This window comes from Anabrus simplex, chromosome 2 (genome assembly GCF_040414725.1).
Source record: "Anabrus simplex isolate iqAnaSimp1 chromosome 2, ASM4041472v1, whole genome shotgun sequence".
Classification (NCBI taxonomy): Eukaryota; Metazoa; Arthropoda; class Insecta; order Orthoptera; family Tettigoniidae; genus Anabrus; species Anabrus simplex.
The window spans coordinates 573,308,103-573,335,280 of record NC_090266.1 but is presented as its reverse complement, the minus strand read 5'-3'; the positions used below and the strand labels follow the sequence as shown (position 1 = coordinate 573,335,280).

Below are 27,178 nucleotides of genomic sequence, written 5' to 3'. Positions count from 1 at the left end.
ACCTCAATGTAAAATGTTTTATAGTACTTGAGTTATTTGTTAAAAGGACGTCATTCACTGGAAGGAAGGTTTCCGTAAATCATATGCCAGTGTGTTGGTGTTCCACACCCTATCTACAGACTTCTAGAAAACATTTTCGTGTTTGTTTATTCTGTTCATACCTCTTAATTTCCACAAATTATCTGTTATCCTTTTTTTGGGTGGATATGTACTCGTCCAATGTTTGAAGCTTTGTTTATCATATTTAAAAGTCCTTTCTTTAATTCCATGGAAGAGGTTTAATTGAGAGGGCCAAACACCCTTCAGGTTGATGGATGCGATTTATCCAACAAACTACAAATGCTCAACAGAGGGATGGGGGGGGAAGGGAGACCACGCTTTAAGACATTCCTCTTCAACATCACAATACCATAATACAGCAGCCTCAAACACATCTCCCCTCTAGTTCTGTCAACTGCTGTTCTGTTAAAACTGCCTAGCTTCATGACTCATTCTTTACAAAACTCAGAATATTTGTCATATTATCAAAAGCATATTACTGTAATCTGTACATGCGAGGAAACAAACGCTAGACACTTACTACCTTTAGTGCGCTACAGTTCATTCTGACCTAAGGACATGTTGCGTGCTCAGATATGTTTCTATGTACATCGTAGTTGAGGGAAGCCAGATACCTGCTACCTGGACCAAAAATTGGTTCCATTGTCAGCTGTGAAACATGACGCATGTATGTTTGTATAGTTGCTTACCAGTACATCCGTACATGCTCATAAAAAGCAGGCATACAGACCTGTAGAAGACTTGTGAAGGTGTAGCCTACTATTCACCTGCAAACATCGACTTTCTCTTGTTGAATTTTAAAAGTAACGTTACATAAAATGTTTAAAACATACTGTGCTTAAAATTATTGTCAGGTCGATGACCTAGATGTTAGGGCCCTTTTAACATAATCATTATGACTGCTTCTGTCTCTTGCTTGACAAACAAACATATTTCCATTTCAGTTACAACCTGTATATGCATTGGAAACAGCTGTGGCACAGCAACTTACACTATAAATATTGTACATGTAGATGGCGAGTATAGTCAAAAGAATTTACTGAACTTTTTTTTCACCATGCTTTGCTTTAATTTTATTATTTGCTTTTATTCCAGTTTATATCCTGGCGACTTGTATCCATTTACCAGGAAGCCATTCTTCGTCATTGTGGATTCTGATAACAGCTTTGTGTTCCAACATATCCCTCGATACTTCGGACAGCCTTTAGTTGTGTTAATGTCTCCCCAGGACATTCCTCCAGCTTTTCAAGGTAATTATGATATGTGTATACTTGACATAATAACTGATGCTGAAGTTAGTCCCATGTTTGTGATAAGTAACATGATTATGATTTTTACTACTTCTAGAATAAAGTTACATTTTACATCACTGAATGGTTATGAAAGGGATAAAACAATTTGTGATAGGAATATTCTATTTAATTAAATAAATCAACTGCCCGGAAGTTCTGTAATTTTTTTCACATCACACGATACATCAGTGTGTTTTAAGTCATCCGTGTGTTTGATACATCTATGGACTTCATGAATAATTGTCAGTTTGAGTTCTACTGCCAGACATCAGTGAAATGATATTGGATTTCAACTTCCAGGCATTCATTGAATAGTTCTTTTCTTTAAGTTCATAGTTGCAGATACTGGTGTAAGTTAGGTTTCAGAAAACCTTATTTCTTGTTTTGGATAATGGTAAAGAACATATGTAGTTACAAGTTGGCATATGTATCAGCAAATTACTTTTCTTACTTCTGGAGAGAGTTAGATACTACATTAGCTCAAAGATGATGACTGTGATAAGTAACCATTTGCAAAAAGAATCATCATTGTCATTTCCCCTTTTTCAGCTGACACTGGGTGGGGGGGAAAATATGGTTCCTGTGGTTCCTCTCCACTTCATCTTGTCTCTCCATTCCTCATCCAACACTGTGTCACAGTCCATGTTCCATTGTCCTATGCTGTTCTTCTGAGTCCATCCATCGTAGTCTTAGTCTTCCTTATTGTTTAATATTTAGAAATTTTATGATCCGTATTGAAGTGGGATTACAATATTTGAAATTAAGAGGGTTCCTCCTATTCAATACAAAGATGTTTATTAACGTGAAAGAATCGCATATTGTTCACATGAGGTACTAGTTTCGGCACCAAATATGTGCCAAACAACTTTAAACACATTATAACACCTGCATGGATGAATATGAAATATGACTTTAAAACAACTTTAAAAACACACTATAACACTTGCACAGATGAATATAAAATAAAATATGGTACATGATGAATTTGCATTTCGTTTTAAAATCCGTTAAAATGATGACTCCGTTGTTGTATACCCATGGCAGTTTGTCCAGCTTGTATATATCTTTAGTTTTCTAAAACTGTTAAATTATGCTGCGGAGTTTAATGTCATATGAAGTTGACACTATGTGTGTTCTGTAGTTTGGTTCCGAAAAATAAACATAAACATGAACTTGGTTAGATCCAAAGAATTAATTCCCACTTCAATATGGGTTAAGGAACCTTGAACAGCCTGAGTGATCCGTCCGCAAGATGAATTAAGACTGGATATTAAGAGACACCTAAATAAAATATTTACTTCTCCCGGTTTCAACAAAACTAATACAGATTTTCGAGAAAGAACGCACATCCTGGAACTCAAGAGAAAAATCAAGGACAATCAACTCATTATTACTAAGGCGGATAAGGGAAACGCTACCGTCATTATGGACAGAACAGATTATATTGAAAAAACAAAAAACTTCTTTAATGACAGCTCTTTTCCGGTAGTTAACAAAGATCCTACTCAACTAATTCAGCGGAAACTCAAACACTTAAAAACGCATCCTTCCTTTTAACCAAAAAGGAAAAGTTGAGACTTATTAATATGAACCCTAGCTTACCTACTGCGAAACCACTACCGAAAATCCATAAGACAGATGTCCCCATACGTCCCATAATAAATTACAGGCCAAGTCCCTTGTACAAACTTGCTCAGTTTATTCAACAATTCCTCAAAAAACATTTCATTTTTACTTCTAATAAATCTATTAAGAACACCTCTGAACTAATCAAGAAACTTGACGGATTTGACCTACAACCATGCCATACTTTGCACTCTTTCGATATTATCAACATGTACCCGAGCATAAAAACGAGCAAGCTTTTTTCTATTATTGAAAATAATCTAAATTCCAGTAGTCATTTGAGCAAACTTCAAATCTCTTGATTTTATGTCCGTTTTGAAACTATAAATAGATAACAATTATTTTACATTTGATAACGTAATTTATAAACAAAATAGCTTGGCTATGGAGTCTCCGGCCTCTGGCATATTGGCAGATATATACTTAGATTTCCTAGAGCACAATGCTATTGACAATAATGAAAGGTTCAATAATATCGAGTTCTGGATTAGATTCGTAGACGATACTTCTGTTATCATTGATGAACGTTCTACTGATGCACTAAACACCCTTACAAACCTTAACAACATAGATCCTCATATCAAATTCACAATAGAATCTGAAATTAATGGTTCCATAAACTTTTTAGATTTAATGATATCGAGGCTCCCTTCTTCATTTAAATACAAAATATACAGGAAACCCACCCACACAGCATCAACAATAAAACAGGATTCAATACACCCCTACTCTCACAAATGTGCTACTTATAATAGCCTAGTTGATCGCGTGTTCAAGGTCCCAATGTCAAAAGCAGACTTGAATAAAGAACTCAACATCATACGTGCGATAGCTAGGTTCAACGGTTATAGTAAGAATTTTATTGAGCGCATTATTAACAAATTCAGGTACCGGTGAAACTCTAATTTAATAAAAGACAAACCCAAATCTAAATTGTTTTCAACTTTTACCTTTAACCGCAACATTTACGGTGTTACCAACATTTTCAAGAAGCATAACGTTAACATTGCCTTCCGCACTAACAACAGCAACATGCATGTTTTGCACAATTCCAATTTAATTAATAAATCCAACCCTTTCACGAAGTCAGGTGTCTACAGGTTTAAGAGTAATGACTGCCGCAGTTCTTATATCGGACAAACCTGTAGGAACTTTAAGATTAGATATGCAGAACACCTTAATGCTGTCAAATACAACAGGTTTTCCGCAGTAGGTCAGCACATTCATGATTACAAACACAAATTTAATGGAATAGATCACGACTTAACAATTTTAGATACGTTGAGCAAAGGCCCTTTGCTAGACACTACAGAGATCTGCTATATACATTTGGACCAATATTTCAATCCGAATCTGAATCTCAATGACATTTCCGAAAAGCCTAGAATTTTATTTGATGTCCTCATATCAGTATTCAACAGTGTCAAGCTCCCTGAAAACATTTGGTTCTATCAGATTTTACATAACAAATTATCATGCTGTCCTTCCCTACCACGTCCGCCTGACTCTCCCCATCTTGATCCGCCCCTCTCCCTCCCTTAACACTGTGCTATGCTCCGTGTAAGCTTCAACCTCAGTTCCTCTCGGCTCTCTGTACAAACAGGCCAATCAAGGTGAGTCCTGTACTTTAAAATTCTTTCAACGTAATGCCCTTTTTTTCCATCAACTTTTAATTCAAAATTTCTTACACTTCAGGTCCCGCATTGGATCGAGAACTTTCTGGTCTTACAACACATACTTCTGTCAACACTGTAAACAGGATCCACTTGCTTAACTACCTTATGACTCGATGTTTATCTCATGAAAACTGAGATACAGGCCACTACCAAGTTACAATTTTTCTACAGAGGAACAACGATTTACATCAACTTTCAGACGTCAAAATTTTTTTAAATTTTTATTAATGCCATGCTCCAAAACTTTTAGACATCACATAATGGCAAAGACTTTTTAAACTAGTGATAACATTTTCATTCCTATTTTATTGTCTGACCATCAAGTTTTAACTTGTACATTTCTTAAAAATGATTCTTGAGCATCATGTTGTATATTTCTCCCATTTCATATTATCTCATTATTAATGGTTTATATTCTGTATTGTAAGATATATATCTTTGTTCATTTAACCTGTTATGGCTGAGGATGATGTCCAAAGACATCGAAACCAGTCCCTAATAAAAATGTTGTGATTTTGTATTAACATAATTTGTATTGATATAAGGTGGATCATTTATACTCTTTTCTGTTGTGTGATAAATTCTGGGGTCGTAACACTTTTTGGCCGTCCACTACGCGGATCATCATCCAAGCTCTCCCGACCAAATTTAAACTCGCTGGTCCACTTGGCAACAGTTGAAAATGAAGGAGCAGAGTCCCCCAGTGAGTTCTGAAAGTCGGCATGAATTTCCTTTGCTTTCATACCTTTCTTTACAAAGTATTTAATCACTGCTCGAATCTCAGTTTTTTCCCTCGTCACAAATCACTTCGCGGGAACAACAACAAAGAGTCGTCACTACCACACTCCTGCAGCTAGAGCACTGACGCGCCACGTGTTCACTCACAAAGGATGTGTGTTTATTGCGCGGGAACCTCGTTGCTCTAGCACTGACATCTAGCGGTGTTTCCGAGAACTTTTCAAACCATCCTCGTACTAGTTTCGGGTGTTCATTGCAGCCATCCTCAGCTATTCACCATAAATTATTAGGACACAGCATCATTAAAATCAAATGGGGTTAAAATTGCAGAATACAAAAAATATATACACAGTTAAAAAGTTCAAACATTTTAACACTTGGAGTAACGGTGTTACAGATTTGAGTTCCAAAATGAGACTAATAGTTGGTCACAATTCATGTAACTTGATATTTTAAACATAATTTAGTGTAGCTGCATTCAAATTCAACACTCTAATAAAATGAAAGTGACGTAAAATGGCATTGTCTAATTATCCCTTAAGAGGATCGTTATGAAAGTATGGATATTAAAAGACTGTATCATTAAAAACAGAAATGACCACTATTGATACAGGTAAAATCTATTAATTGTTGAGGTACATGCTGAACTGCCGTATAAATAAAAGGTTTAATCGTCTTAAGTTACAATTGATTAAAGATACCCGATGTTTTGAAAAGTCATATCCATCCATAACTGCTTTAATGGGGGAATTGAATAGGTGGAAGAATAAATTAAAACCTGTAAAAAAGTATGACTGCTACAATACATGAAACCTACCACACTCGCCCCACCCTTCTCTAGTTGCAGTATAACCTGAATTAGAAGTAGCAAGGATATCTCCTAGAGTAGCATTTCTGCTTGAATAAAAGATTATAGGTTTCACCTATTTCCACACAAGAGGTACAAACATAAAAAGTAATGCATGATTTGCCATGTGATTACTTTGACAATCTGGCGCGAGTTCACCTAAATCGACCAAGCCATCTGCTTTCAGTGAAGAGCCATTAAATTGAATTTCTTCTCTTAGTTTAACCTCATCGAATATAACTACCCTGTACCATTAGAAAGATGTTTTTGAAGACTTTCGTGTGGAGCGTGGCATTGTATGGAAGTGAAACATGGAAGATAACTAGCTCAGAAAGAAAGAGAATAGAAGCTTTTGAAATGTGGTGTTACAGAAGAATGCTGAAGGTTAGATGGATAGATCGAATCACGAATGAAGATATACTGAATCGAATTGGTGAGAGGAGATCGATTTGGCTAAATATTTACAAGAAGAAGAGATAGAATGATAGGACACATATTGAGACACCCAGGACTTGTGCAGTTGGTTTTTGAAGGAAGTGTATGTGGTAAGAACAGTAGGGGTAGACCAAGGTTTGAATATGACAAGCAGATTAGAGCAGATGTAGGATGCAGTAGTTATGTAGAGATGAAAAGGTTAGCACAGGATAGGGTGGCATGGAGAGCTGCATCAAACCAGTCTATGGACTGATGACTCAAACAACCACCACCATTGATTCCCATCCATTTCATCCTCAAAATAATCTGAAATAGCACATATACAATGAAAATTTACACCCTAGGGACATTTAAATCTTTTGCAAAGTTCTTTCTCAAATGGCTTGGTGAGGAAAAAATAACAGATTATGCTGCAGTGTGTGCCTATATCCTTTACATGTTTTTATTTTAAGTATTACACTCGCTAAGGGAAAGTCACTACTGTACCTCATACCACTGGAAGATTTTACTTGGCATTTCTTTAATATAGTGTCTATAATTTCTGCGTCTTGCTAAGAAATTGACAATCTTTAAATTGAAATGCCATGTTCTTAATCTGTCCCTGTAGTAAATTAATACTAGCTTTGGATGAGGAAAGATTGCATTTAGCTCATATTAAATTACTAGTTGCATTCTTTAGTCTCCTTTTGGGAGACGATGTTGTCCTCTCGGCATTGGTAAGAGAACTAGACTGGCCCTCAATTTGACTATGACCTTGAACTTGAATTTCACTGCTTCTCACACCATGGTTCTTTTTTCATGCCCTCTTGATACTGTCTTGATTTCTTTTCCTACTGGGTACCTTCACATTTACACCCCAGTGGATAGGTATTCTGGTCAATTTGTTAAAATATGAGGCATTGCTCCTGATTGTAATTTCCACTTCACACAAGGAAGTTCAAAGTTTTCACCATTCACTACGAAACTTTCCACCTTTATAATTAAATCTGCCACAAAATGCTGGTCACATATTCTGCTTTTGGCTGCAAATTGCTCATCTTTCCGTATAATAACTCTGGCCCGCTTCACAAAGAGATTATTTTCTTTTCACAGTGTAAAAAATAGTCTACCATCATGCTTCCTTCCATAAACCAATTTACAACCAGAAATGAAACAGTACGACATTTTCTCAAAATAATAGAAAACTACTGTAGTTCATTGAACAGAGAAAGCACTGCACAGATAAGACTTTCAGAAAATATTAAAGCAAACAAATTCTCTTGATTGGCATTAAAATTATCGCCATGACTGCACACTATTACCTTCTTCGACAACTTGGTGCACGTGCTGTTGCAGCTGGTGCCTCACACTCTGGTGGGGCCACCAACGACAGTGCTAAGAGTATTCTATTCGTCATGCTATGACCATGATGTAGATGTTGATTTCCATAGGGAACCTGAAATATTTGTTCCGAATGAGTAAATTTATAATACCAGTATAAATGGTCCGTTATTGGACATAATAAATTTTCCAGCTAACTCATTCCTGGTTGCCAGCGTTTTGCCCCCGTGTGCTAAGTTGGGCTCATCAATTGGTACTTAGCACACCTACCAAAACGCATGGCTAGTGCATACTGTGGAGGCCTCCGTGTAGGCTACTTGGAGCCACCGGCAACCACGGTATGCACTAGCCATGCATCTTGATAGGTGTGCTAAGTACCAACTGATGAGCCCAACTTAGCACACGGGGGCGAAACGCTGGCAACCAGGAATAAGTTAGCTGGAAAATTTATAATGTCCAATAACGGACCATTTATATTGGTATGCTATGACCATACCATTTAGCTGTTCAGAGAATTCTCTGCCAGGAATAAAATAATTTGAAGTCAGACTATGTTGAGAGAGTTTGATGATAATGCTGATATTGAAGAAATGTATGCTTTCAAAGCCACTGTCAACTGTCACGCTTTGATGTTCTTCCAGGATATTAGGCTGTAATAGCATATTAAAGCATGTCGACGTTTCAAGTACTCTGATGTAGCCCTTGTTGAGACAAAATGACACAAGTTTTATAGCAGTCAGCAGGTGAATTGATGACACCAGCATCACCTTGTCTTTCTCCCAGGTTGGTGTTCCTTGGGCTGCGTTCACAAAATACGACTCAGAGTAGAGTTGGAGTAGAGTATTGCGGAGTAACTAGTAAGGTTAACTCTGAGTAATGGTATTTCGTGAATGCTTGAAGTGAATATGGAGTAACAGAATATGGCTAATCAATTAAGGAAGGTTATTTGTTTTACCATAACCTCATTTGCAAGGAATTTAATGTCTAATTTCCAGGTGAGTTTCTCCTTAGCAGCATGCTATATGAGTTATTACTATTTTCCTCACCAAGTTGTGCCTTGATACAGTATCAGTTATTCTTTACCTCGTAGGAACAATCTGATTACATTGATGATGAATACCAATACATCGGCTGCGCACTGGTGCACGATAAGCCATTTAAGACAATTAGCTATGTGGATTATGTTGTTAACAACTACGGCGAAACTGAATTTAAACAACATTTCCGATTGCTGGGATCAGCATTCGAACCTGTACTCAGTCATTGGCCCTAAACTTCCTAAATTCAAAATCGGGGAACGAGGAAGACCATTGCAAGACCCACGAAAGCAATTTCTGGTTGTAATTTGGCTCATAGCACCTGATTTGTACAGATCCGTTTCGTGAGAGTTATAAATGCACTGTGTGGTATTTCTGATCATATAATTGAATGGTCTGTCAGAAGGTCTTCTAAAAAGTTGCGAATTATACATTTACCAAGGAAATCTTAGAAAGTTGAGGTTAATAAATCAGCTGATCATTCATAATATGGGTATTCTTATAAAAATTAATTCATGTTATTTCCGCCAATTATTAAAATGAGACGACGAAGTTGTGGACCGAGATGTGAAGGCATGTTTTGGGCGTGAATCGGGTATAAATGGAGAGCTGCTTCGCTTCGCAGACCAGTGTGTATCGCAGTGGACTTCGTGCAGCTAGCAGCAAGCACTGAGGACTGCGATACGACGTGAAGTGATTGTCATATTTCGTCGAGTCCTGGACTTTAACTCCGTAGTGTTGAGTGTGGACATATATAATTTTCTTTACCTCGTGAGTGATAGAATTCTGCTACAGCGGAGAGCGATATAAATTGTGCTTCATCAAACTCTTAACATTTTCAAGTGAATGAGTGTCTGAGACTTACAATTATTTTTCCAAGTGCTCATAATTCAAAGTTAATGTTGTGGATGGTGATAGGATTTGGAACAGTCTTTGCTTCTTACAGAGTGATTGAATATTTCGAGAAATTTCACTAACATGACTGTGCTTTAACTTAGAATTCCTCAAGTGGCAAATATTAACAAGTGATTGAGTACAGAGTTAAATTGAACTTAGTGACTACATCACTAACTTACAATTTCGTGTGTAGATATTTCTCTGAACTATGTAAATATTTCGTAGATGATGGACTGTAGACTGTGTATTTGAACTGTGCATTTTTAATTCTACGAACATTCGAACTAAGGACTGTTGGTGAATGACCAATTTCACTTTATTTTTTTCATTAACATGCGTGAATTCTTCAGTTATACAGTTCTTACGTGTTATGAACCTTGTTAAAACCATTGCTATATCTTTTTAAGTCGCTTTTTGCATTAACACGTCCAAGGCTTAACGGTGTTCATTCACGTTTATCATTTACGTGGCCTGTTTCAACGCCCTTACTTCTACACCGCATGGATCCTCTAGACATCGCATGGATCTTCTAGAAATTCGAGATCTTCAAGAACTTCCATCGAGGGAGGAAGGGTGGTTCGATGGTGCAGAGAGGAGTGGAGCAGCCGGAATTCTGGGACATCGCCAACCCTAGGACGAGGAAAGAACACTTCTCACTGTTTCTTCTGTACAGAGGTGATATGATTTTGAACTTATTAATAAACTCAGAAAAAAAATTTAGAAATTTCTTTCAAAGAAAAACCCTCTCCCTCTGTATGCACTTCAATCAGAACAGTACATGCCCTGCGTTTCTCATGCTCATCAAAGTACCATATTTACTGTTACAATATTGCCCCCTTTATTACCGTTAGGCTCAGCTGGAGAGCAAAAGTCCCAGGCGTGGTCAGTTCGCTGTCTGGCTTTGCTTGCTTTTAAAAGGCAGAAAAGGTACGACTGACGACAATCATAAAAACAACAATTAAAACAACAGGTTTGGCATTTATTCATAAACTAGCTATCAAACATAAATTAACAAATATTTACAACCAAATCTTGATGGATTTTTAACTCAAAATTCTTCTCTGCGAGTTGCCTGAGATATAACACTATCGTTCTCCAACCCTTTCAAAGCTGAATTTTAACTGGAAAGCATAACAAATTGTTACCAGCCCACATCTGGCTTAGATAACCTACATACATATATACATACATTATCATTATAGACTGTTGTGCCTTTCAGCGTTCAGTCTGCAAGCTTCTGAGAATTTACTAAATGTCGCCACAATCCTCGATTTGCAACTAGTGTTGTGGCCTCATTTAGTTCTATACCTCTTATCTTTAAATCGTTAGTCACCGAGTCTAACCATCGTCGTCTTGGTCTCCCTCTACTTCTTTTACCCTCCATAGCAGAGTCCATTATTCTCCTAGGTAACCTAAGGTAACCTATCCTCCTCCATTCGCCTCACATGACCCCACCACCGAAGCCAGTTTATGCGTACAGCTTCATCCATCGAGTTCATTCCTGAATTAGCCTTTATCTCTTCATTCCGAGTACCCTCCTACCATTGTTCCCACATGTTTGTACCTGCAATCATTCTTGCTACTTTCATGTCTGTTACTTCTAACTTATGAATAAGATATCCTGAGTCCACCCAGCTTTCGCTCCCGTAAAGCAAAGTTGGTCTGAAAACAGACTGATGTAAAGATAGTTTTGTCTGGGAGCTGACTTCCTTCTTACAGAATACTGCTGATCGCAACTGCGAGTTCACTGCATTAGCTTTACTACACCTTGATTCAATCTCCCTTACTATATTACCATCCTGGGAGAACACACAACCTAAATACTTGAAATTATAAACGTTCTAGCTTTGTATCACCAATCTGACATTAAATTCTGAATTTCTTACCTACTGACATCAGTTTAGTCCTCGAGAGGCTAATTTTTATACCATACTCATTGCACCTGTTTTCAAGCTCCAAGATATTAGACTGCAGGCTTTCGGCACAGTCTGCCATTAAGACCAAGTCGTCAGCATAGGCCATACTGCTCACTACATGTCCACCTTTCAGCTGATGATCCATGTAAATTACGAACAGCAAAGATGAAAGATTACAGCCTTGTCTAACCCCTGTAAGTACCCTGAACCAAGAACTCATTCTACCATCAATTCTCACTGAAGCAATTGTCAACATAAATGCCTTTGATTTTAATAATGTACCTTTAATTCCATAGTCCCCCAGTATAGTGAACATCTTTTCCCTCGGTACCCTGTCATATGCTTTCTCTAGATCTACGAAACATAAACACAACTGCCTGTTCCTCTCGTAGCATTTTTCAATTACCTGGCGCATACAAAAATCTGATCCTGACAGCCTAGCCTCTCTGTGGTCTGAAACCACACTGGTTTTCATCCAACTTCCTCTCAACGACTGATCGCACCCTCCCTTCCAAGATGCCAGTGAATATTTTGCCTGGTATACTAATCAATGAGATACCTCGGTAGTTGTTGCAATCCTTCCTGTTCCCTTGCTTATAGATAGGTGCAATTACTGCTTTTGTCCAATCTGAAGGTACCTTACCAACACTCCACGCTAATTTTACTACTCTATGAAGCCATTTCATCCCTGCCTTCCCACTATACTTCACCATTTCAGGTCTAATTTCATCTATTCCTGCTGCCTTATGACAATGGAGTTTATTTACCATCCTTTCCACTTCCTCAAGCATAATTTCACAAACATCATTTTCCTCCTCCCCGTGAGCTTGGCTGTTTGCAACACCACCAGAATGATTTCCTTTTAAATTGAGATGATGTTCAAAATATTCCCTCCACCTCTCCAGTGATTCCCTAGGATCTATTATGAGTTCACCTGAATTACTCAAGACACTGTTCATTTCCTTTTTCCCTCCCTTCCTAAGATTCTTTATTACTGTCCAGATAGGTTTCCCTGCTGCTTGACCTAGCCTTTCCAGGTTATAACCAAAATCTTCCTATGACTTCTTTTTGGATTCAACAACTATTTGTTTTGCTCTGTTTCTTTCATCTACGTACAAATCCCTGTCTGCCTCGGCCCTTGTTTGGAGCCATTTTTGATAAGCCTTCTTTTTACGTTTACAGGCTGCTCTCACTTCATCGTTCCACCAAGATGTTCGCTTTTTCCCATCTTTACACACAGTTGTTCCTAGGCATTCCCTTGCTGTTTCTACTACAGCATCTCTGTATCCCACCCATTCACTTTCTATATCCTGAACCACCGAGCTCGATAGCTGCAGTCGCTTAAGTGCGGCCAGTATCCAGTAATCGGGAGATAGTGGGTTCGAGCCCCACTGTCGGCAGCCCTGAAGATGGTTTTCCGTGGTTTCCCATTTTCACACCAGGCAAATGCCGAGGCTGTACCTTAAGTAAGGCCACGGTCGCTTCCTTCCAATTCCCAGGCCTTCCCTATCCCATCGTCGCCATAAGACATATCTGTGTCGGTGCGACGTAAAACAAATACAAAAAAAAAAATATCCTGAACCTGCTTACTGTCTACTGCTCGAAACTTCTCACTAATCATATCCATGTACCGTAAAACGGGGTAACTTCAACCACTTTCTCGTATATTTTTAAAATTAAAATGTGGAATATTCCCTCTAATTTTCTGAAAAATATAATATAAGTTCTGCCATGTTTGTTCTTCATTTCTAAATATGAACATAATTCAAATTGTTATTCAGTAATGAATTATAATTATTAAAAGAGTGGCCGGAGTTACCCCATGTTTTGGGGTAACTTTGGCCGCCATAAAAATATCTCTTAAAACGAAGTTTTCTTCAATGTAGTGTTACTTCGGCCACTGTGAATGTTTTTCAAAAACCTGCAAAAAGCCCAGTATCAACAATTACAAACAAATTAAAATGATTTATGGTGAAACAGAAGTATAGTGATCAAATTCACATTTTTCACAAAGAAGAAACTATTTTATTTAGCCTAAGCATACAAACATTGTATGATATTACAAATTACGTGTTGAATTGCATAATTATTCGTAATGGTACAAAAGATAATAAATAAATAGTAAGAAAATAACAAAGCTCAATAGTATGGAGGGAAAAGGGGATCGGAAAAGAAGCAATCTTACAGACTGTTCTCATAATACACTGTCTTCTAAATTAGAAAATATCTGGGTCGTAAATAAAGTTCTTAATTGCGCCTCGTCCATGTCAACTGATTTCCGTCTTTTTATCATTGAAAATAGGAACCGTCTTTCTCCTCCCTGTCGGGATAAACTTCTCCCTTTATTGTTATTGTGGCTTTATTAATATCTTCTAAAGCATTCTTGAAATAAACAGGCTCGTAATTACAAAACTCGCGGCCGCGTAATGTTTTCCTGTACGTTATTGGCATGGCCGAAGTTATCCCGGAAGAGGACAACTTTCATCACAAAACTATTCCCTAAAGAACCTATTTGAATAAAATGCATCAAATTAGGTTGATCAGTTACCAGAAGTACTAACATTTGGACCCCATAAACCACTGGAATGGAGAATCAAATGCTGGGGCTAGAGAACAGTTTGTTTTCTGCTGTTACCAGACAAGACAATAGTCGGGGCTGCGAGAAAAATGGATTGACTCAAAAATGAGCCCACCAATGTTCTTTAGACTACCGAGTGTTGATAGAGCATTCTATCGTACGTGCATTTCAGTTGTTGCAAGTGGTTTATCTTTTTCAGTTTAGGAGGCAGGAGAAAATAAGTGTTGCTTTTCGTCAGTGGCCGAAGTTACCCTGTATGGCCGAAGTTACCCCGCTTTACGGTACTTCTGTCTAAATTCCTCGTCCTGGAGATATTCTACCCTTATTCGTTTGCAGACAGATTTCACTTTCTCTACCCTAGGCTTGGAGATACTTTGTTCACTACAGATCAGATAGTGGCCTGTATCATCGAAAAATCCGCGAAAAACTCGTACATTCCTAACAGATTTCCTGAAGTCAAAGTCTGTTAAGATATAGTCTATTATGGATCTGGTACCCCTAGCCTCCCATGTGTAGCGGTGAATAGCCTTATGCTTGAAGAATGTATTCTTAACAGCTAAACCCATACTAGTACAGAAGTCCAGCAAACGCTTCCCATTCCCATTAGCTTCCATATCTTCCCCACATTTGCCAATCACCCTTTTGTATCCTTCAGTTCTATTCCCAAATCTCGCATTGAAATCGCCCATTAGCACTATTCTATCCTTGCTGTTACCCCTCACCACGATGTCACTCAATGCTTCATAAAACTTGTTAACTTCATCCTCATCTGCACCCTCACATGGGGAATACACGGACACAATTCTTGTCCTAATTCCTCCAACGGACAAATCTACCCACATCATTTGCTCATTTACTTGCCTAACAGAAACTATGTTGCGTGCAATGGTATTCCTGATAAAGAGCCCTACCCCAGACTCTGCCCTTCCCTTTCTAACACCCGTCAAGTACACTTTATAATCTGCTATCTCTTCTTCATTATCTCCCCTTACCCAAATGTCACTTACTCCTAGCACATCCAGTTGCATCCTCTTTGCTGACTCGGCCAGTTCTACCTTCTTTCTTCCATAAGCCCCATTAATATTGATAGCTCCCCATCGAATTCCATTTCGTTCGCCAAGTTGTTTCCAAGGAGTCCCTCGCCTGTCAAATGGGAGTGGGACTTCATTACTCCCAAAGGTCCGAGGCTTTCTTAAAATGTTCTGAGGTCGGTAAATTCATGAAGCAGGATGCTACCCTACTTGCACATAGTCCAAGTGAGGATCTCTCCTCTAACGGGTTATGGACCACCGGTGAATTGTATAGTCCTAGCCGCCTGAGCATAAGGAGGGCCATGACCCAGAATATGTCCCGAGATGCCCACTCCCATTCCATAGCAACTGGTATCCAGACTCTCAGGACCACTTACTAGGCCACTCAGCCGTTGTCCCATGGGTCACGATCTAGGACATGACTACAGTAACCCACAAACATGAACCATTGGCTTAAATAAAGAAATTAAATTTATGCTGTGAGGATCATCTCTTTATAATGATGGAATTATTTACAAGTTTTAAGAAAATTAAATGTCATTGAGCTTTCATGGTCTTAAACAATCCTATGCCATCCTAGGCTATCCTAGATTATCATGTGCTTTCGTGATAACATTTCCACTCTAAAAAAAAACTTTACATTCTCTAATTAAATTAATCAATAATGGCATCATTGACTTTACAAAAATCTGTCAGAAGTATTATAACCGTTGTCCATCTTGTGGATCAATTTCATTTACATTATTTCCCCTATCTAGTATGAGTTCCACTGAACTGTGCTTCGAGAATTTTTATTACAAAAATTTTAATTGAAGCATGCCTATTTCAGACATATCATTAAGTTACATTCTCATAATTATTATTTCCACGAAACTCCTTCAATATTTCACTAAATAACATGTGATAGTAGTTAATTCTTATTACCTGACGCCTTATAAAATGACCTTTACAATCTTTACAAATATGGGAAACTTTGCCCTCACTAATGAAACAACACACACTTATTCATTTGTGTCTGGTACCTTAATGTTGCCTCAACTTAAATTTTAAATAAAATTCACATAAATTAAATTGCCCTGAACAACGCTGACAGTAACCTTTGCCCAACGTGGTGAACACGTGGCCAGGTCAGAACCACATTTCAATAAATCACAGAACAATGTAAATCACTACAACACTCACTCCACATTCACTCAAAAGACACATGAATGTTATTTACAAATATTACAAGCGTATTTTAGAATTTGAATATTACATTTTTATTATTATAATCTGCTCATTGAATCTTAAGATGACGGTATCGGTCAAATATCTACTCACGACCCTCGCAGAAATGTGAGAAAATATGGGTGATCACTTATTCAGAGATAATAAAGTTCTCACAACTTTGGTCATAAAAATATCAGCGGTTTAATATTTAGAAGAATTGTAGACTACAAACACGCACTTAATACAGGTCAAACCTTAACACCTCATACCTGTGGTTCATGAGTCGTGATAAATTATTACTTCAAATCTTACACACATCTCATTCAACACGCACTCCAACATTTGCAGCAGTCATGGTTCATTAAACACATACTTCCCAGATAAGTTGAATAATTGATCCGTCAGGATTCCGCCATATTCCAGGCCCATATTCTACTTAATTGAGCACTTGTCTACATTTCACAATAAGAACAAGTAACATTTAAACTCATGACCCTTAACCTTTTGTTTAACCCGAGCTATAATTTTTTGATTATTATTATTATTATTATTATTATTATTATTATTATTATTATTATTATTATTATTATTATTGCAGGATATTATTTCCATGTAAATCTGAGTTCGACAATAGATCAGATGATACTAACACGCGTGAAATCCTATGAAATACGTGAGATTAAATTTACACTGAAATTCAGCGTATTAAATATGCCATAAATCTGTCCTACAAGAGTTCAACATTTGAAAATCCTCTCAAAATTGATTATCATTTATTGGTGAGGACAAGGATTTTTAAATAGTACACTAAGCTGTTGGTTGGGACATTCAGAGTCATATTAGAAGACACACACACAGTCTAACTACTCTAATAGAATCCAATAACTCATACACTCAGAACGTAACAACTCTACCATTACCCATGTGAAAGAAGAATGGAAATATCATCCAAATTTACAAAACTAATAGAAATACTGCCACTAATGAGTAAGTAAGTATTATTTCTACAAAGGTGAACAGGAAAAACATTATAAATTGGTACTATGTCTGATGAAAGTTTGTTAAATAGATGGATGAGTTCCAAGCTTGCTTGGAACAGTTGACATCGGCCAGTGCCAGCAGGGCTGCCAACACTAACGACTGCGCCAATGAAAATCTGACTTCCCTCTGCTCTGAGTTCAAGGACTTCCGCCAGTACATCTTGGCGGAAATTTCTTGTGTAAAGGAGGAGTTATTAGTTGTGCAACAGCGTCTTGACCAGCACGAAGCCTGGGCCAACAAAGTGGAAGAGTACAGTAGGTGGGTCATCCACGAGGTGAAAGAAGAACCAGCTGAGAATGTCTATGCCAAAGTGTTATAGACAGTAAAATCTAACCTGCAAGTGGACTTATCGATGGATGACATAGATTGCTGTCATAGATTGGGACCTCTACACAGATCAGCTGCGGAAGTCATGACCTCGGGAAACAGGCCAATTATAGTAAAATTTGTCCGGTTTCATGTTAGCAATCATGTCTGGCCGCGCTAAGAAGCACTTCAAAGGCACCAAACTATAGGTTATGGAGTCATTAACTGCAACAAGAAAAGGTCTGTTAAATCGAGCCCGAGACCAGTTCGGAGTGCGTAATGTTTGGACCCAGGAAGGAAGAATCATAGTTCTAGGCAAAAACTAAAATTTACAGTGACCACTAAAGCAGAACTAAACGCTGCTATTTCAGGGCTAGATGATTAGTAGAGTATATGACTCATGGATTTACATTTTAATTATCAGTGGTTTTTTATAAGTGTAGTGTGAGTGAATGTTTAAATTATTCAAGTGGCTTATGTATAAAAGAGGAAACCCTGTTTTATTTTTTATTATGGCTAACGCAGGTAGTAATGTAGCTTTCTCCCTGGGCAGGGTAAATGACCTTCACTTTGATACTGAGCCCTCCCACCCTTCTCTTTCCCTGACTCCTCTTCACTCCGCCCACAGTCACTTGGAGAGAGAATTCTCGTCCTTTCCCTGCTCACTACTGTGTGCCCATGTCAATGCTCATTCTATAATTGCCCATTACACTGAGCTGAAAGCTATTTTTGAAGGAATCATGATAAAAGTTGTAGCAATTAGTGAGAATTGGATGAAGGACTCGGTCCTTCTAAACGTGGTAAAATCTAGATGGGTTTAATGCAGTTTTTCACAATAGACCGAAGTGCTGTGGAGGAGGAGTAGCTCTATACTACAAAAACAATTTAATGCAGAAAATTATGCAAACTTCGACATTATCTACTGACACTTTAACTGAATATATGTTTGAACTATCTGTTAACTAGACTAAATAATGTACTTATTGGAGTTCTTTACAAACTACCAAAAGCAGGAAACTACCAAATTTGTTGGTGACTTTAACACAAACGTATTAATAGACTCCATTGACGCAAATTGTTTACAGAACATATTTACCTCTTGTAATATGTCATTATTGCCACTTAACCCTACTTGCCATGTGGATACGGCTAACGGATCCTCACTCATTCTTTCACTCATCAAACAATCCTCAGAAAATACTAAAACACGGACAAACTTCAGTACCTGGTATATCCTGCCACGATCTTGTATATTTAGCTTATTCTTTGAAAGTTCCCAAAACATAGCCAGAGTGGATAATCTATAGAGACATGAAAAGGTCAAATGCTTAACAATTAATACAAGACGCTATTCTCTGCCCGTAGGATGAAATACTCCACTTGACTGACAATGACGAAAAAGTAGAGAGGTTTAACATGTTGAGATTGTATAACAAACGCATACCTAAACATACTGCTAGGGTGACTCGCAAAGTTGCTCCATGGTTATGAAATGCCATTAAGTCCTCAATGCCTGAATGTGATCCACTACACAGATATTACAAGCAGACTTTATCAACTGTCGATATTGAAAAAAAAAAAACGTGTGCTTAGAAATAGAGTTAAACAAATAATCAGAAACAAAAATATGCGTACTTCCAACAGTTAGCCAGTAACTTGAACGCAAACAGTACCTGGCAACAACTCCAATCCATAGGTATTGGGAGGCAAACTAAAAACTCCAATATGCATGACATAAATCCAGATGAATTAAATGCCCACTTTCCTAGAGAAATAGTTAGTACCCACCCTCAAATTGTACAAACAACAATAAGTTCTCTTCAATCTACTCCATTACCACAATGGCCTTTGTTCAAATTTTGTAAAGTAAATGAATCTGATGTAATGTGAAAACTAACATTAATCAAATCACAAGCAATCGGAGTGGACGACATCCCGATATCCTTCGTCGTTACATTGATAGATGTAATATTGCCAATTCTAACTCGCATACGTAACTTACGTCTTTCGAAAGGCTACTTCCCTACTATTTGGAAGGATGCTTTAATTTTCCCAGTACCAAAATAATCTCTAGCAAGTTCTCCATCTATCGGCCTGTATACTTTCTTCACTTTCAAAAGTCTTAGAAAAACTCATGCATGAACAACTGATCCAGTATTTCATGCAGCATTCATTATTTAATCGCTTGCAATCTGGATTTCAAAAAGGACATAGTACATCTATTGCTCTTCTAAAATTTACGGATGACATAAGGAAAGCAATGGATGAACATAGTGACCAAGCTTATTCTCGTGGACTTCAGCAGTGCTTTTGACACTATCAGTACGGACATATTAATAGCGAAATTGCATTCCTTCCACCTTAGCCACGCTGCTCTCAATTTGTTCGCTTCGTACCTCCATAACAGACGACAGTGTGTTGTCGTGAATGAAAAGAGAACGGAGTGGAAGTACAAAGTTAATGATGTGCCACAAGGTTCTATACTTGCCCCCTGTTATTTGTTTTATATTTGAATGACATCTCTTCAACTGCAACTACCATCTCTATTCCGACGACCTTAAAATTTACTGCCTCACAAAAGTGAATGACATAAATGCAGCTATTAAAAATATGAATCGAAACTTCGAGCAGATCAGCTGTTACACAGCTGAGAATTCACTCTTCATCAACGCAACGAAAACACAAAATATACTAGGGCAGAGAAAACTGCTTGTCCATTTACACAGTCTATAACTTCCAGGCATTCAACTAAATAGCGTTGCTATCCCATTCTCAAATCCGTAAAAAGCTTCGGAGTCACTATAAATGAAACTTTAAACTGGAATGAGCATGTCACTAATGTATGCAGGAAAGTTCATTCATCACTTCATCCCCTTACGATTCACCAGTCCATATTACCTCTCGACTTAAAAGGACTGGTTCAAACATTGATACATCCAGTTTGTAACTATTGTGATGTGTTGCTGGATACTACCAGTGAACAAAATAATAAACTGCAGAGAGCTTTAAACTCATGCATTAGATTTATTTTTTCATTGAACTTTGCCTCACATGTATCCCCTTTTTATACACAACTTTCTTGGTTAAAAGTAGAGCAGCAGAGAAATTGTCATGTAATCAACCCTTATCTATCGACTCTTGACTGAAAATATTCTTGAATATCTCTCCCCAGTAATTTCCATTTTCTTTCTTCCTTTCATGACCATGACATGTGATCTGGGTCAATAATTGCAATACCTCCACCCCATTGTTCCTCATTAATTACCTTCAAACAACAGTCTAAAGATTTCCTCTTGAATACATAGGTTATATTATGGTAGTTATGTGTGAATGTCTTGAGTAAATAGTTACCAAATGTTTTCATTAATTACTGTTATATTATATGAATTTCACATAGCGTAGTTAATATTAAACTTACTTTGCTCATTTTAGACTTAGAATGTAGATCGTTTAGCTGTAGTCTATAGTAAGTTATGTTATTATATTATATACCGGTACAGTATATTTTGAACATGTATAATGTATTCAGTATCAAGCTGCATAATGCGTTGAGTGTAAGAAAATACCAAAAGCCCTAACTTCGCCACAAATAAAGACTTAAATAAATAAATAAAAAATGCTGAACAATCTACTACCATTCATATTATTTGACAGTGAAATAACTACAGCCACCATATAACTCCATTAATCAAAATTGCATCAAAGTGAGCTCAAAAACCATTCGGCTCTGCCACTGGCTGCTAGATTTGAACTGTTCGTAATTCTCGCAGGAGTTCAGAACATTCCTCAGGAAAAGTTTGAAGAAACTTGAGAATCTTAACACGTTAAATTTTTAAAATGATATTAACTAACAAGTTGTTCGGGATAACAACTGTTGATAAAACTGCGTGTTAATCTGCATAATAGTGTAAACTTACTGGTGTTGTTTACGGAACTCTCTCCTGTTGCATCACAAAAGGGTGTCTACTCTACGATCTGCATTAGCAATATGGAATCTAAGGCTAGGAGCATCTTTTTTGAAAGAAGTAAAGAAAGGTCGGCTTATCAGGTAAATGCAGAAAGTATTGGTTGATACTAATAATGGGGGCAGGAGGTGAAACTCTAGGCATAGCATATCGGCTCCAAATGTCCGGCTCCATAGCTAAATGGTCAGCATGCTGGCCTTTGGTCACAGGGGTCCCGGGTTTGATTCCCAGCAGGGTCGGGAATTTTAACCATCATTGGTTAATTTCCCAGGCGCGGGGGCTGGGTGTATGTGTCATTTTCAGTCATTACATCCTCGTCACAACGCGCAGGTCGCCTACAGGAGTCAAATCAAAAGACCTGCACCTGGCGAGCCGAACATGTCCTCGGACACCCCCGGCACTAAAAGCCATACACCATTTCATTTCATTTTTTCAGCTCCAAATGAAATGGCAAAATGAGAGCTACTGGGTGAATGGGGTGAAGAAGCTACTAGATGACATAAGAATGGGATACTACTGGGAAAGAAATTTATCGAAGGATGACAGAAGATTGTGTAAGAAGGTTGTCCAAAGAGCGAAAGACATAGAAAGATGGACATTAAAGGCAGAATGTAATAGCAAGAGAACACAAGTAGAATTTTGTAAAATAAATGAAATGGCAATAAGGACACAAATGTTAACAAAAAGGGAAATGAGAGAGATAATTTGATTGATGAAAGTATACAAGAGCAGAGCCATAAGTGAAAAAAAATAATGAAAATCAATGCATATGTAAATGGCACATCTGCTAAAAGACGACTGTAGGAAACAAGAAACATCAGAGAGAAATGTCTACAGTTGTAACAGTAAGGTACGTTCAAATTTTCAGGACACATTCCTCACACATAGAAGAAATTGTTATATGGGCGTGGGTCCAGAAACACTTCATTTCTATGTTAGAACTCATTTTCTACAACTTTTCATTGTACATTAATCATGGGAAAAGCACAGCAGCAGAATATACCAGCATAGCACATGAAACTACTTCTTACATGAAATGTTCAAAATGCCCTCCATTAGCACCAATACATGCATCAATGCAAGAAAGTTTTAAAATAAGGAGTCATTCACTGAAGTCGGTTCTACTGTTATCTCACAGTACTCATTAGGTCATTGTAGTTTGCTTCTTCGTACTTCTCGTGGGGTTGCGGGTGCAAACTCTGTTGCTCATATGGATTTGGCCATGTTCTACAGCAGAATGCCCTTCCTGACACCAACCCTATGTAGAAGGATGAATTTACTACTGCGTGTTTCTATGGTGGTTGGTAGTGTGGTCTGTTGTGTGTATATGAAGAGGAGTGTACTGGAACAAACACAGACACCCTGTCCCCAAGTCAGAGGAATTAACCAGATGCAGTTAAAATCCCTAACCCAGCCGGGAATGAAACCCAGAACCTGCAGAAGTGAAGACCTCGATGCTGACCATTCAGCTATGGAGATGGCCACAATGCTCATAACTGTAAAGTGGCTTATTATTGAATGTATATTTAATTGTCCTGACCAGGTTTTCAGAAATAACCGCAATATTCTACAAGGGAAAATATTACATTTTCTATAGACTGGAGAGTTCTGCTCTATTTCTGTGAAGTTATTGGCACAAGTAAATGGCTGAAAAATAAATATCACCTGAAGAAGGAGGCAGCAGCAAAAGCAGTGGCTCAAACGAAGCCGACTGCATGCGAGTCTCTGTATGATGATTTGGAAACTCCACAGGGACAGAAGTGGCTGTACAAGATCGCAGCTGAAAGACTCAACAACATGAAAGACAGTCTGGAGCAAAAGTTTATCACTGATGCTCACGGAAGACTTCTTATCAAAGAGGGCTGGGGAAACTACTTTCAGAAACTGCTAAGTGACAATTTCCTATGGAACACAACACCTGTTGTTGCCCCAGTTAACTCGGATAACATCGGTGATATCGGCTTTGAAGAAGCCCAGAAAGTGGAGTGCTAAATGAAGGACAGAAAAGCATTAGGCCCTGATGAGATTCCAGCAGAACTGTGGAAGGGATGTGCGACACTGGAATGCAGCTTTTGCAAATTTTGTTTAACAAGATCAAGAACAGTGAGCCAGTGCTGATCATGTTCTGGGAAAGTTTCTAATTGCCATTTTATAAGAACAGAGGTAATTCAAGAAATTGTAGAAACTGCAAAGGAATTAAACTCACGCCACATACTCTGAAGATTTGGGAACAAAGTGATCCAGATCATGTGAGAATATTTGTACTGGTGAAGATACACGCTAAATACAGTGTGTATTTGTTTTGGGTAAAGTCTACCATAGATGCAATTCGGGCCATAAGGATTCTGGTGGAAAAACGCAAAGATCTAAAAAAAGACCTGCACGTAGTTTTCATTGATCTTGAGAAGGCATTCCATTAGAGTACTGGGAGATCTGATTTGGGCAGCATTATGAGCTCATAACATTCCGGAAACTTAAGTGAAATTGATCCAGGATATGTACAAGGATGCAAATACCCTTGTGAGGTGTGCTGCAGGCATATCAAAACCTTTTCCTGTCGAAGTTGGTGTTCCCCAGGGTGGTGTTCTCAGCCCTCTAGTTTTCATCGTCATGAAACATCGGAAATCACAGGTGCACTTCTTGAAACATTACTGTTTGCTGATGATGTGGCATTGATCATGTACATTGCCATGTTCGGGAGGTATTCGAGAAATTGCGAAAGTGCTAGAAGACAATGGACTGAAAGAGAGTCGCTCAAAGGTCCGAACGTCTTCACTGCGCTTTCAAAGATCCCGTGGCTGTAATGCGATAATTCCAACCACTCCCAAAATGCAGCAGTTTTTTTGCTCATTGGTGGAAAAACTGGGTGAATGTGATGAGGATATAAATCACAGGATAAGTGTAGAATGGCTGAAGTGGAAAGAACATTTTCCTGTGTTCTGTGATAAGAGGATGCCACTGTAGCTTGAAGGAAAGCTCTACATGTCATTAGTCAGGCCTGCACTGACATATGCTTTGAAATACTGAACATTCTGTGAACACAAGTGTCATCTAAATGCCATGGAGATGCTATTTGCTTTACGTCGCACCGACACAGATAGGTCTTATGGCGACTATGGGATAGGAAAGGCCTAGGAATTGGAAGGAAGCGGCCGTGGCCTTAATTAAGGTACAGCCCCGGCATTTGCCTGGTGTGAAAATGGGAAACCACGGAAAACCATCTTCAGGGCTGCCGACAGTGGGGCTCGAACCCACTATCTCCCGATTACTGGATACTGGCCTCACTTAAGCGACTGCAGCTATCGAGCTCGGTGCCATGGAGATGAAGATGCTGAGAATGTTGATTGGAGTTTCAGAGGAGGAGTCCATCTGAAATCACATCAGAAGCATTTTACACGTGATGTGAAAGAGACAGTTGTGGAGGAGGTTCAGCATGAGCGGGTGACATGGTTTGAGAAGGTGAACGATCTGAAGAAACCTATGTGGCTGAAAGAGCTCTTGACCTTCAGCTGCCCAGGGTATGAAAAAGAGGAGGGCCCAAGAACAGCTTGATCGAACAGATGAGGAGAAAACTACTTTACGATTTGTTATGTTGAACAACAAACGGCTCTCAACAACAAAGTGCAACTGCATTCCACTAAGATACATTGATAACAAAGCCACAAAAGGAGGAGAGTACTGATATTTCATCTTTCAAGTACAAGAAGTCAAAATGTTTTGCATCATCCAGGATTCAAATTTTTAACCTTTTGGACAGATTACAATTTCTTTACCATTACATAGACTATGTAAAACCATGGTCTGGCATAACTCCTTGTTTTCTGACTCTGCTATATAAAATCAAACTCATTGGCCTCATCTCTATTTTGAAGTGCTTGTATTTAAAGTTCTATTTGATACTGTTCATCGTAGTTCAACATTATTTTGTGGACATTGTTACATCAAATTGCTTTCAGATTAATTGAAAAGAAAAGTAGCTTTTCCATGAACATTCCTCTGTTAATGTGGGTTTTTCTCTGTAATTATTCCTTTAGAGGTGTTCCCCTAAAATAAATTGTGTATATCCTTTTCTTTTTAAATTTCAGATCAACAGCACAATGGCAGCCTGTTCACACTTTTTCTTCATAGTCCTTTGACAGCTTTCTGCTTCATCTGTAATATTCTTAACATACCAATTCATCACTGGGAGAGATGTCAGTCATATATTGATCGATTTGTAACTGAAGCAAGTAGACTCTTCACACGATGTCGAATAGGTAATTTTACTTTTACTTACTTGATTGATAGTTCATAAGCAACCCTTGTACCTACGGGAGTAAAGAGTCCTACTTCCATTTTGCAGCCAAGGGACTCCTTGGAAACAACCTGGTGAACGAAATTGAATTAGATGGGGAGCTATCAATATTAATGGGGCTGATGATAGATGGAAGGAAGAAAAGAAAGAAAGAAAGAAAGAAAGAAAGAGGAACTGGCTGAGTCAGCATAGAGGATGAATCTGGATATGTTAGAAGTTAATGATATTTAGTTAAGGGGATAATGAGGAAGAGATAAGAGATTATAAAGTATTCTTAACAGGTGCTAAAAAGGGAAGGGCAGAGTGTGGGATAGGACTGTTCATTAGAAATACTATTGTACAAATGAATTATGTGACTAGATTTAGCAGTTAGAGGAATTAGGATGAAAATTGTTTCCGTGTATTCACAACGTGAGGGTGCAGATGATGATGATGATGATGATGATGATGATGAAATTGACAAGACTTATAAACCACTGAGTGACGTAGTCATCAGGGTCAATAGCAAGGATAAGCTAATGGGTGATTTCAATGAAAGAATTGGAAATAGAACTAAAGGATATGAGAAGGTGATGGGTAAATGTGGGGAAGATGTTGAAGCTAATAGGAATGGGACTTCTCTGCTGGTAGGGGACTAGCAGACGTGAATACATTCTTCAAGCAATAGGCTATTCACCCTTACACATAGGAGGGTTGGGGCACCAGCTCCATAATAGACTATATCATAACAGACTTAGAATTCAGGAAATATATTAGAAAGTGCAGGTACTCTGGCAGTTTTTTGATCATAGAGACCAATCACTGCTCTGCAGTGAACTATAGGCATAGGATAGAAAAAGTGAAATCTGTCTGTAATTGAATAACTTAAGTATAGAGTTTTTCTCCTGGACGAGTATATTGGACAGAAGTA

At 38.1% G+C, this 27,178-nt stretch overlaps 1 protein-coding gene across 2 annotated transcripts in view; it reads left to right on the top strand.

Annotated features, from left to right (window-relative positions):
* LOC136864231 (protein SCAI) overlaps positions 1-27,178 on the top strand; it is a 286,500-nt gene that overhangs the window by 232,429 nt on the left and 26,893 nt on the right. For both annotated transcript variants that reach the window (XM_067140962.2, XM_067140961.2), the window contains 2 exons: positions 1,156-1,310; positions 26,060-26,230. In XM_067140962.2, coding sequence (XP_066997063.1) covers positions 1,156-1,310; positions 26,060-26,230 — 326 coding nt within the window. The remainder of the gene's footprint in view (positions 1-1,155; positions 1,311-26,059; positions 26,231-27,178) is intronic.